Raw genomic sequence first — 13,958 nt, forward strand, 5'->3', positions numbered from 1 at the left:
TTACTTTATTCCAAATCCATTAGTATTTTATAACATGTCCACTGAGTATTATAAATTCTATTGACTTTATTTCCTCATCTTCTCATATTGTCTACAACTCCCATCACCAGACCCAAAACATTTCTCCACTGGTATACTATTTAATTCCTTATCAATACAATATCAATTATATTTTTGCATTAATTCATGAAGTCATTCAAAATATTTCCTATCAGTTAGAAAAATACTTTGATTGAATGCATTAAACTTTGCTTTCAGTAGTAATATCCCTCATGTTAGCTTTATGATATTACACTTCAAAACTACTATTTTATGCTTACCTTGGGTTTGACAAGTACCAGGAAGCATCACTACTGAAGGAATATAATCTGTGGGAAGTGGCCGTAGTGAAACAACTGAATACAGGGAAATATTGGACCTGAGAAGTAAACATACAAACAATATTTTAAAACTTATACAAACAGATTTTTTTCAGAGAAACTTCAATTACTGGTAATAATCACTACTATCTTGCACTCGGCTTCAGATTCCAGTCACTTATAAAAGTTAAAAAAAATCTCAAAGACAGTATTAATTTGAAAATGCCTTGATTCATGTCATAGGTGTCATCACAAGGAAGTTGTGCATAAACATTATAAATGGAGTCTTTATTTTTAATGTAATACAAAAAAGTATTCATTTGAGAGATCAGTAGTGGATAATACTTTTATAAGATAACATAACCTCCATATATTTATATCATTTTGACAAATGGTAACCTCCATTTAGAGAAATCATAACTGAAGGGAAGATGGACTCAGAGAGTTAAGTCAGAGAGAGAATATGCTGATTAGATCCTTTGGGTTGCTGAGGTTATGGACTTTCCCTTCTCTAGAAGGGTCGTCTAAAGTAGTTATGTTTCTGCTACTTGACCCTGTACCATGGCCTTGGATGACTCATCAAGATGTAGATACCTCTCCCAAAGTGGGTTAATCAGATTCTCTTTCACATATATTATAAATCTGGAATGTAAAATAATAATTGGGAATATCTGGTTCTGAGTTATAGTAATAGTGGCACTATATAATACTCCTTCTGAGGTTCCACAGGTACTCTACTATTCTTCTCTCGTCTGGATTGTTCAAGCTTCTTAAATTCCACGAGATACTCCATTTTGCATATTAAGGTGGCCAGAGTCTATTTCTATTATATATTTAATTTGTTTTCCTATCCTAAAAATCTAATTATAAAATTTTAAAGGAATCAATTTTTTTCTCCTTAATAATAAGAGTTAAAGGAATTACACATGTGAACTCAGAAAATAAGTAAAATTTTTCTAGACCAAGATGATGGACCATTTATTTCGAACTCTTACATGTTCATCCCCACCACCATTAATATCTTTACGTGGTTATGAAGAGTTATGTAACTAGAATGAATCTTAGAAAGCATTTTGCCCATACTTATAGCTTATTTTGTAGATAGAGTAGGCTGAGTTGAAAAGTTGGCCAAAAGCATAAAATGGTCCTGGAGCTGTGGCAGGAAGGCCAGGGCCTAGGTGGGGACTCCTCTTCCCTAACATTTCACAATTCAGTTAACCTTTCTGCAAATAAAAGCCAAATATGATAGAGGCGCCTGGGTAGCTCAGGTGGTTAAGCGGCCAGCTTTTGATTTTGACTCAAGTCATGATCTTGGGGTTCCTGGGATTAAGCTCTGCATCCAGATCTGTGCTCATCAGGCAGTCGGCATGAGAATTCTCTCACTACTCCTCCCCCTGCTTGCATTCTCTCTAAAATAAATAAATTAATTTAAAAAAAAAGCCAAATATGATAAATAAAAATCAGTCATGTGGTTTAGAATTTCACACTTGAGCAAAGATATCTAAATTATTAAGCAGATGCTGAATCAGTCATAAACTTATGGTGAATTAACTAACTATGGGAAATTGCTATTTTATAAATTTAAAAACAAAACAAAACAAAAACAAAGCAACTAAATGGCAATGTTAGCAACTATAATTTTCTGACAATATCATCGTCCTCCTCCTTACCCAGAACAGAAATGTATGCAATAACTTACCAAAGATAAATTCCAAGGTGGTCCACATGGGAAGTGGCTAGAAAGTCTCCAGTAGGGGACATAGTAACATTGAGAGGAGCAGAGTCCAACAAAAAGCTGTCTATAAGGCTATAAAATGAATTATAATGTTAAAATATTTAAACTCGACCAAAAAAGGACATAACTCACAAAATATATTTTTGCTAAAAGAACAAGGGATGAAAGATGAAGAAAATACTCATTTTTGATTTTCACAAATCAACACGAGAAAGCCATCACTAACAAAGAGCTTTGTCAAGTAAGTTAATGTGTAAAAATAAGCTCTCTTAATGAGAAAGACCGAGAACACTAAATACTCCAATTAACTGAAGAAAGAGTTTCAACAGTAGGGAAAATACTAGAGGAAATACTCTATTTTTCTGGAATGCCATTTTGGTAGACTGACTTGGGGACAAATTCTGAAGATGTAATACAGTTAAAATAAATTTGATTACCAGTACTCTCCTGTATTTTTGTTATTCCAGTGAAATTTTAAATAAGGCTTAGGCAACAGAAGTAATAAAATAAAATGACTGTAAATAAGAGTAAGAAAATAATGGAAAAAAATTTTGAGCACTTCTACCTATTTTTCAAGTAGGTAACCATGCTATATGTGAAACATGAAAATTCAGTCTGTAGAGCATACCACAAAAAGCTTCTGGAAACCAGTCTCACAACTTTAAAATGCTGGAGGAGTTGAAAAGTTGGGGAGGAAGGAGGAGGGATCACACCCAGGTAGGAGACACAAAAGAGAATTCTCAGAGAACAAAGTGATTGAGATAAGCCTTACAAAAGAACAGAATCTCAATGGATGTTGTTGGTAGAGAAAGTACTTCCTGGCTAAGGGAAATGTGGAGGGTAAAGTGAGGGGAAATGCGACTCGGTACAAGTGAGAAGTGGTTTGGTATATAAACAGGTGCATATGCATAAGGTTGCATACAGCACCTTGAATACCAAGCATTTGGGTTTGTTTTTATCTTTCAATCAGTAGAAAAGTCACTAAAGACTTCTGAGCAGATAGTAGTGTAATCTTCACTTTCATAAGGAAATCTGCCATCAGAATGTAGAATATATGTGAACAGTAGGTATAGTGAGATTATGGTAATAGTCATCTAACCCAGCAATAAAGATCTGAACTAGAACGGTGGCGGCAGGAAGTGAAACAAGGTGGATTTAAAGAGCAAAAGAAAGGTCTAACCCATTAGCATCTTGCAGAGGAGGCTTCCGACACTGGCTGAGTGAGGATACTTTGTATACTTTAAGAGAGGCATACTGGTTTTAATCACAGCAAACTAGGCATACTGGTTTTAATCACAGCAAACTAGGTTATTCGCCGAAGCCAATACATTATCCATAGGAAAGCACAGGAAAATGACTGAAGTTTAAAATCCACATTAAGGGGCACCTGGGTGGTTAAGCATCTGACTCTTGATTTGGCTCAGGTCATGATCTCAGGGTCGTGAGATGGAGTTCCGTGACAGGCTCCATGCTGATTCTCTCTCTCTCTCTCTCCCTCTCCCTCTGCCCCTCCCTCTGCTCTCCTTCTCTCAAATCTCTCTTAAAAAAAAAAAAAAAAAAAAACCACATTAAATAAATTATTTCAAGAAAATAAAATAATAGCAGTTAACACTTTTTAGCGCTCCATGCTAGGAAGTACCCTGAGTACTTGAGTCTACTTAATTTAATCCTCGCAACCCTCTGAGGCAGATCTGTCCTTACTACACAGATCAGAAAAATGAGGTCCAGAAGATTTAAAAACTTGCTCAAGGTAAAAAGCAACATTGTCACCCAAGCAGTCTGAACTCTTAATCACTATAATTTTAGCAAAACCACTGCTGAAACTAAAGATACAATAAACAGCTCAATAGCGTATACAGACCCAGAAGATGCCTACACTGGTGATTCATGGAATACACTCTAAGCAGCTCAAATGTAAATGAAGACTGTCCAGTGGCAACATTAAGTGACTTGTTCATGATAAATCTCTTTCTCAATTTGTTCAGAGTGATTAAAAATGTAACCTTTAAATAATGAATGCAAGATAAGAAAACAAGACTAAAATTAGAAGCACTGAAGAGACACAGCAAAGTGTGCTCGGAACAGTGACTGCTGTTTAATTCTTAGTTACAGGGAAACAAAGATGAATAATAACCTGTCTGACTTCTGCTCAACTTGGGAAGCTCACAAGAATGGCTTCTCTTAGGGATCAAGGGGATTTGGGAGGAAAGGAAACACTTGCCAAACACTTATTATATACCAAAGACAGTTAAATTATGTTAATTCACTTAATCCCATCAACCCAGAGCAGAAACATTATCTCAGCGTATACAGATGAAGATTAAACCTAAACACAACAATTTTAGATTTTACCATTTCTTGTGTCTTGATCAATATTCATTAAAAGTTATGTGAGGGTTGAAACTTCCTAACACATTTAGAATCTGTTAAAAAGAGAATCTAATGCCTGAGCAAATTTTTTTTACTTGATACTACAATTATTTTGTCAAATTCATTGTGCAACTTTATTTCCACAGCTGTTGTGTGTGGGCGGATTGGCTGTCCATTCTGTAAAAGCATCAGAGAAAGGTGGTTTCCACATTCACACTGTATTTTACACTGCCACATTAGTTCATAAAGTGTAAGTGTACAGGCTTACTTCCAGACCTATAACTACCACATAGTCTTCTGCTAATCCCACAAAATGAAAAGTCCTAGGTAAATTATATTTTTTTTGAGAGAACATTAATAAAATTCCCATTCTACGGGATCAGATTTTCAAGCACAGAGAACTGCATATACAGGTAACATTAAGCAATTCCTTTTTCTTTTTTTAAAAAAGATTTTTAATAATTTATTTATCAGAGAAGAGAAAGCACAAAGCAGGGGTAGCAGCAGGCAGAGAGGGAGAAGCAGACTCCCCGCTGAGCAGGGAGCCCAACGCAGGACTCGATCCCAGGACACTGGGATTGTGACCTGAGCCGAAGGCAGCCGCTTAACCGACTGAGCCACCCAGGCATCCCTCTTTTTCTTTTTAAAGATTTATTTTTAGAGAGAGAAAGAGAGCGCGCACCCACGAGTACAGTGGGGGAGAGACAGAAGGTGAGAGATTCTTTTTTTTTTTTTAAAAAAGATTTATTTATTTATTTATTTGAGAGAGAGAGAATGAGAGAGAGAGAGAGAGAGCACATGAGAGGGGGTAGGGTCAGAGGGAGAAGCAGGCTCCCTGCCGAGCAGGGAGCCCGATGCGGGACTCGATCCCGGGACTCCAGGATCATGACCTGAGCCGAAGGCAGTTGCTTAACCAACTGAGCCATCCAGGCGCCCCATGGTGAGAGATTCTTAAGCAGACTCTGCACTGCTCAATCTCATGACCCTGAGATTACAACCTGAGCCAAAACCAAGAGTCAGACGCTTAACTGAATGCACCACCCAGGTACCCCTTAGTAATTTCTGACTATATTCTCAACAAATGCAGTGTCTAGATGTTCAATTTCGAAAGTGATAGAATTACCTTACATAGGTATCTTTAATGAATAGAACAAAAGAGATGGCTTTGCCTCAGTGAGAAAGTCCAAAACAATGTTCTATTCCAACTATTTTCATGTAATGCTCCACAGAAAGCAGGGGTCAGAGGGTGAGAAAGAACAAAATGCAAAGTTCTACTAAACTATTTACTTTTCTATTTTTCTCACCCCAAAGGGGTTTAATTTGAACTTCTAATAGATTAAAAACAACCAGAAATAAGAGGTGGTAGTGGTAGGGGATGCCAGATAATTTCAGAGATAAAAATTTCAATTCTTGCTTCTCAGAGAATCCCACAAACACAAGAATATTTTCAGCACTTCAAAACACTTTACAGAAAACAGTTCAGAATCTACGCGATTTGTTTTAGATAAGTACTACAATAGATAGATACAACTGTATGTTGCCACACTCAAAGGTTTGCTCAAAGATAGTTTCACTTTTCAGACTATGTAATAAGTAAATTCACTCTAAATATTTAACATGTTATGTAAATGATGAAACTGTTTACTGAAGAAAGAACTAGTACTATCCAAAGATTGCCCCAGTAATTATGTTTTTAAAAAGAGAGGGAATCAAAAAACCCAACAGTTACCTATGGTCATATGATGAAATACTGATCCTCACGTCCTTATTATCCTCTACATCAACAAAATCAATTCATCTTTAGAACGTGACGTAACCAAGCAAAGTTGATTATTGCAACTATTGGGAAATCTGTTTCTTTCTCCTATGCTTATTACAGCAAAATTTCACTTACAAACTAAGCCACCTTGGGTAAATCGCTTCTCTCTGAGCCTCCATTTCCTCATTTGTAAAATAGGACTAGTAATAGTAGTAGTAACTACAGCTATTAGGATATGAAGGAAGATGAAAATAAAAGCATGTAAAGTGCCTAGCACTCATGGTAAATGTAAGCTTAGTTGCAATTAGGCAGCAGCAGTTGTGTGATACTGCTTCTCAAGCTTTCTCATTCGCTCTGCCTCATGGCTGAACCAAATAAGCACTTATTTTCTTTATTAAAATATATTTTGGTTCAAACAATTGGTGTGGAAATTATTAATTTTCTTTTAACAATCCCTACGTGTCTCCCAGCATCCCTCTGTATTCACTTAATATTGTCTCAGTGCTCATCTAAAAATAAGATATTGGAGTAGAAAACCTGTCAGATTTAAATCTGTTCAACTTTTTATTGAAGTAAAAAATTTAGCAAAAAAGCTAAGGTTGAGTCAAAGACTGGTGGGCTTTGAATGCTACTTTCAGATCCTAATTCTTCCGTTCCAAAGATAAGCTTACCACTTTTAAAAAATATTTTACCAATTTAGTACTACTGAACATTAACTCCTCTCTCCTATCTAATGTGAACTGAAACTAAAAAGGTAAGTGAAAAAGGCATTATGCCAACTGTTACTTGTACAACTTCCCTACTGTAAAGAAATTCAATTATAATATTCATTTTTAGAATATAGTGAAAGTTCAAGAAGTAACAGACTACCAATATTTTCATGTAGCCTTCAAAAAAGGGTTTTTTTTTTTTAATTAAGGAAATACAAACTTTATGTGAACTTTTTAAAGCCAGAAGACACAACTAACTAATTAGATTTTGTTTTACTATATTTTAAGTGAAAAAGAGATACACCTGTGGACAAAGGTCCCTAGTTATTAGAGCTGGACCCATTAGACACTGTTGCTGCACATATTCCAAATCTTGCATGTATGCTGGATAGATAGCTGTGCCTCATTCCTATATGAAACTTAAAGGGAAATGAGTACATCAGGGTTTTTCCTTTCTAAAGGTCAAATTGCTTTCAGGTATGAACTTATCAATTCCTGAGAAAAGAGGAAGTACAATTGGACAGAACTTAATTTAGGAATATTTCAGAGGCTTAAAAAGTGCCATCTTCCTTCTCATTTTCCCCACCTTTCTTTACAGTATGTACCTGTTAAAATGGACACTTCACTGTTCCCATTACTACTTTCATACCCATCTAAGAAATTCCGTTAAGTGATATGATTTTAAACTGTGTCTATTCCTACATAATTTTTAACAACACAGCTAGCTCCCTTGCTCTCTCTCTGTAGGTCTCCACTGTTCAAATTATTTAACAGAAGTAGATAATTTTTCTCTCTAAGTGCTGTTTTTATAACAAGTTCCACTATGAAACAGATTACTGAACACTGCTGAGTTTTACCCAAATCTTAAGAAACACATTTTCATTACTTTAAGGTATCTAAAACATCTTCTTTCAAGAATTATGTTAGAGACAGAAAATACATAATATACACAAATGAAAGAGTTTTCAGCCTTTTAACTAAATTCATATGAACAACAAAAAGACACTCAACAGAAGTCTGCAGTTCTAAAGTCTGAACTCTATTTTGTAGTATCAAAAACGTCAAATGAGCTTTCCTAAAGTTTATGCAACTCACTTCTTTATCTCAATTTTGCAGGAACAGAAAACCTAAGAGAGATTGCATTTTCCTTACTACTATCTTTTATAGCATGACTCCCTGCTGTTTAAGAGATCAAAAACACTCCAAGGACAAAATATAGTAAGGTCAGAAAAATCTCCAAATACATGCATATTCACAAGGCACACAACCATTAACTAACTGTAGGTATAAGTTACAAGTAAAAACAATGACTGACAAATCTTCTGACAGAGGTTAGGGATTTAAAAATAAACTCACCACCCAGATGGAAGGTCCCAAGTTCTAACAGAACAATCCATTGAAGCAGTTATTAACCAACGACCATCAGGACTAAAAGCCTTCAAATTAAAAAAAAAAAAAAGAATACATATATCATGTGTGTGTGCTTATTTACCTATATATGCTTGTGTCTGTATATTTAACAGCTTAAAGAATTTAAGAAATGAAAATAAGATGCAAGCTTCATGAAAAATAAGTCTGAGTAAAATTTAGACTACCTTATGTTATAAAAAAGAAGGTATCACTTCTTACATACCACTGCTTGGATACAGATAAGAATTAAGTTTTTATACGAATTATAAAAAGCTCGAAAAGTTAACAGTATCATCCAATTTTCCATAGGAAAAGATTACTCCACAATCTTCTACACTTAAGAGATAGTTAACAAACTGTTTGACCATAAAACATTTTTAGCATAAAACTGCTATTCTGAGAACATTCCATTAGAAATATTTTGTTAGTCTAATTTCATTTATAAAGTTCTGTGAAAGAAACAAGTTATGTTTCACTGAAGAGTCCATATATTAAACTGACTTTCTAAGAATCCAAAATGATGTAAAGAAGAATATAAATTCTCTTAAAATATTAAAGTTACTAAAGAATAACTTCTACTTTTACTTGTAGCTTCAGTTAAAAAAACTTTTATAATGATGTTTTATTTCCAAAATATAACTTAAAACTACAATAATCAGAATTTCAAAATAAATTTAAATAATAAACTACAATGCCACCTTAAAGAAGCTATATTTGTTGTCTTGATACAAATAGCTCTCACTTTCCTGTAGCACGTAAGTATTAGAGGCTTAGATCAGATCATATGTGAAAGAAGACCCAAAACAAAAAAATTTTAATTTTTATAATGGTAGATTATTTAGCCAGGAGTCTAAACACACCACAGGGATTATGACCATCCATATTAACAGACGATAATGGGATAAGTAGATTCCAATCTGTTCAATGGGTTGCAGTGATACAGGGGAAACTCAAATCTTATAGAGTGAATTCAATTTACAGAATAGTGCACAACTTTAACAAAGGATGGGGAAAAATGACTCTGATAGGTAAAGTCATGTTATAAATGCTCTAACTTTACTAAGTAGGAGATATTCCAGACACACAAGGTCAAAGTCAGGTTTGAAAAGGAAAGAAATACAAAGAGCAAGCTCACATTGCTTTCAAGAACGCATCAAAAATTTCACCAAAACTACTCCACTCCTGCCCTCATTTCTATAGATGCTATCACAACAAATTCTGTTAATGGGTAGTTTTGTTAATCTCCTATCTGCAGAACAACACAATTTCCTGATCTTTTCCCATTTTTAAGGAAATGGGTAACCACTGCAAATTCTGATTTTTGGTATAAGAACAGATAAATAAATGTAGCTGTTGGAATTGCCAGTGAATAGCTCAGATTTTAATTTTTTCCTGTTTTCAAGTAAATCAAGGTTCTGTAATTGATGAAAAATAACAATATATACTTAATATAGTCCTCAATATACACTTTCCAAATGATCATATCCCACTATATCATATCACATATCCCATTATAATAACACAATATTGTATTACACATCATAATCACATATCCCACTATAAGAACATAATAGTAAGCTAAAATACATTTTTATTGATTAAACTCATTTAGAATTAAGAAATACAAACTAAAAATAACACTAAACTAGAATAAACCAGATACCAGATATACATGCAGAAAATCAGAAATGAGTTCTCTCAGCCTAGTTTAATATTAAGTTAAAAATGATACACTTATGTTTCAATAGGTCATTCATTCTCCAAAGTATACTTTAGCCTTATTTGGAGTTTAAGAGAAAAAGATGAACTCTGGGATTTATACTTTAACCTGATGGCAATAACTTCCTGAGAAATATGAAACTTCTTTAACTTCTAAATTTTCTTTAAAAATCTATTCTTTGAAAATTAGTTTCCAAATTATTTATTTTGAGTATCTCATATGATAAATTTAATGCTACTAAAAGATAACAGTTTTTTTAACCTAAAATAGAAACAGAAATTAGTCAAGTATTATATACACATCAAAAGTTCGTTTTACCAGGTCATTTATTTGGCCTTGGTGTCCAGAAAACTCTCTGACAATCTTCCTAGTTTCAATGTCCAGAACACTAATGGTGAAGTCATCCAAGGCAAGTCCCAGAATGCCACTAGTAAAATAAATACACCAGTTTTAATAAACCAACAAACCTTTAACTAAAATCTGAGTCATTTTAATTTTGCTAATAATCAAGTATACCTGTGGGGAAATTAAGCAAATTTCTGTTCTTTTACATTAAATATCTGATTTTCTCACTTGGTAAATTATGTACTCACATTAAGACTTTTACCAAAATCATCAAGAAGAAAATCCATAATCATTAAAGGAAAAACTTTACCTGTCTCTATGTAGCAGCATCATATTTGGAGGTGAATCAAGGCTCATAGAATGGATTAAAATTTTGTTTTTAAAGTTCCAAAACTTGAGTAATCCTTCACTACCAGTTGTAATCGTCAACTGGTTTAATCCATCCACTGCAACACCTCTAACAGATCCTTTATGAGCTTTGAAGCATATGTTAAAAGAAAAAAGAAATAAGAATTGGCACTGCCTCTTTGAACGCTACACAGAGTGATTCCTTTATTTAAATATCTAAGTTCCCACTCTTTAGTTCCCCTAAAATCTTGAAATTAAGCTGGATTCCTATATTGCTCTAGTTAAAAAAAACCCATCAGGTTGATGCCACAAAGGTTAAAATTTTGTTTAATGCAAGGGGAAGAAAACAAAAATTTTATTTGTATAATATCTACTTTTGCCTAATCTATCAATAATTTCATTCTCTTTAAGTATTTCAACATGGTGTTTATAGTAGTTGTAATGGCAGTAACTGCCAGATAGGGTTGACAATAACCCACCTACAACCTTAGCAAAAGGCCTGGCACTCAAGAATTTAATAAATGCCAGAGACAGTTATTAGCCTTGTATCTTTCTATATTATTATTTTTTAAGTAAGAAAAAGGAAAAAAAATTCAATACCTTGATCCTCACCAAAACTTCCTCGATGTATACCAGACTGCATGTTATATACATCTACAGTTCCTGATGAGAGACCAATTACAGCAAAGTTTCCACAAGAAGTTATATCTACTGCCTTAGAAAAAAAAAATTTAAACACAATGATACAGAAAATAACAAGAGTTTTACTGTACTTTAATGGTTTCCAAATACCTTTTATCTACTAATTATCTCATTAAAAATAAGAAGCATGCTAAATGAATTGCCTCGTTAATTTTCTTAAACACAATGTAATTATACTTGGGCGTATAAGAACTATCTGCTTGATTCTATTTCCATTCTCTAAGAAGTATAAAGAAATATTATCCAAGAAAATAAAACATAACCAAAGTTAACTCAGTTGAAATGCACAAAGTTAGAAGAACTGTATCTCATCCGGCCTTCAATTTTTTAATTTATTCCTAACAGTGCTGAAGTCAAAGTATTCCACTGCCTAATTTCTTTACCTTACCTTATATAATTGCTTCTACAGCTGGTATAAAACCGAAAACATATGCACGTCCAAAGAAAAAGCCCAAAATATCTTGATTATACGTACTAGGAAGGGAATACATAAGATATTGCATAGAAAACATTTAGTCTGAAGGAGTTTCTGTAAAATAAACTCATATTTTAATATTAAAGTGTCAGTATTTTATTTTTTATTTTTTTTTATTTATTTGAGAGAGAGAGAATGAGAGACAGAGAGCATGAGAGGGAGGAGGGTCAGAGGGAGAAGCAGACTCCCCGCCGAGCAGGGAGCCCGATGCGGGACTCGATCCCGGGACTCCAGGATCATGACCCGAGACGAAGGCAGTCGCCCAACCAACTGAGCCACTCAGGCGCCCCAAGTGTCAGTATTTTATTAAGATGTCTTTTTTCCTATGTTAAAAAGATGAGACTGGCTATGTACTGGGTGATGGCCAGAGAAATCCCTGACTGCAACTGTGTGTCAATCAGATGTCATTCCCTCAAGAGATAATAGAAAAGCCAGGTGAATTTATGCCTAAAGAAACAGGTAACTTCTAACACTTGTAAGAAAATATTTAATAGAAGCTATTCAACTGTGCAAAGCAGCATACAACTGATACACCAAGTCAAGCGATATTAACATAGCATTCTCAGAAGTATGTTCCATCACATATATATTTTTCTTTTTTTTATTTTTTTTTTTAAAGATTTTATTTATTTGAGAGAGAGAGAATGAGAGACAGAGAGCATGAGAGAAAGGAGGGTCAGAGGGAGAAGCAGACTCCCTGCTCAGCAGGGAGCCCGATGTGGGACTCGATCCCGGGACTCCAGGATCATGACCTGAGCCGAAGGCAGTCGCTTAACCAACTGAGCCACCCAGGCGCCCCCACATATATATTTTTCTAAGTAATTATAGCATATTCCTTAAAAAATAAAATATTTTAGGTAGGAAATTATGGACTAATCTTAAAAAGCATCTTATCTTCCTAAGTAGAACACATACACAATCTTACCTATTTTGAATAACTTATAAATATTTATGCTATGTTATGTAGCTATGCTCTCAGGAACTAATGGAGATACTTGGCTGTACCCTTCAAAAAATAAAGGCCCCAAGAATTTGCATTTATTTTAATAGGATTTATTATTGTTAATGGGCCTGCTTCTGGCTCCTTTTCTAATTTACTCATTATCTATTATCAAAGATAGCTATTATCAAAAATGAATAAGCTGAGATAATTACCTTGGAGTAACAAACTGTACTTTAATGCACAGATCTCCGATAAATACTTTTGTTTATTACTTATTGGTTACTGGCTTTGTTCCTAGTAGCTTTTGTTTGCCAAACGATTCGGCACCAGTTAAGTATCACTGTATATGCATACACTAGATGTTACATGAGTGATCACTATAAGCTGTGAGTTGTGTCCTAGAATGAGTGGTCGCAGGTTCAATTCCAGCTCTTCCATTTACTAGCGTTACTGACCTTAGGCATGTTCTCATTATTACATTAAGCCTCAATTTTATTGTCTATAAAAAGAGGCTAACAGACAATATCATAGGATTGTTGCAAGGATAATATAAAATAATACATGTTAGGCACAGAGCCTGGGAGAGAGTAAGCACACAAAATATGTTAGTTGTTATTATCATTACCACTAATATAATAGCTACTTAAAACTGTGCAGGTAAACTTAAGAAGCTTAAGATAAAATCTCTTACAGTTTTGAAAATAGTATAAATGCTTAAAACTGGATTTTTGTACTGTGGAGAATAGAGCATACATACTTACAAAAAACTGTGTAAAAAACAGGATCAAATGTGGAATTATACTTTTAATAATGAGTTAACAGAGGTATTCACTAAGTAAGTATTAAAACTAGTAAGTTCAGCAAAGTTACATGATACAAGATAGGTCTGCAAAAATCAATTGTATTTCAATACGCTAGCAACGAACAATCCAAAACAAAATTAAGGAAAGAACTCCATTTATAATAGCATTAAAAAGAGTAAGATACCAGGAAAAACTTAACCAAAGAAGTATGAGACTTGTACACTGACAACTATAAAGTATTGCTGACAGAAATTAAAGCTCTAAATAAGTGGAAAAACA

The 13,958-nt window shown here is 34.1% G+C and overlaps 1 protein-coding gene across 1 annotated transcript in view; it reads right to left on the reverse strand.

The window, feature by feature from the left end:
• The window catches only part of WDR36 (WD repeat domain 36), a 39,365-nt gene that overhangs the window by 9,187 nt on the left and 16,220 nt on the right, over positions 1 to 13,958 (reverse strand). The window contains exons 13-18 of the mRNA XM_006743241.3: positions 11,357 to 11,471; positions 10,719 to 10,884; positions 10,382 to 10,490; positions 8,290 to 8,369; positions 2,059 to 2,166; positions 321 to 418 (exon numbers count right to left, since the gene is read on the reverse strand). Coding sequence (XP_006743304.1) covers positions 321 to 418; positions 2,059 to 2,166; positions 8,290 to 8,369; positions 10,382 to 10,490; positions 10,719 to 10,884; positions 11,357 to 11,471 — 676 coding nt within the window. The remainder of the gene's footprint in view (positions 1 to 320; positions 419 to 2,058; positions 2,167 to 8,289; positions 8,370 to 10,381; positions 10,491 to 10,718; positions 10,885 to 11,356; positions 11,472 to 13,958) is intronic.

Source organism: Leptonychotes weddellii, chromosome 7 (genome assembly GCF_054177405.1).
Source record: "Leptonychotes weddellii isolate Sample4059 chromosome 7, ASM5417740v2, whole genome shotgun sequence".
Lineage (NCBI taxonomy): Eukaryota > Metazoa > Chordata > Mammalia > Carnivora > Phocidae > Leptonychotes > Leptonychotes weddellii.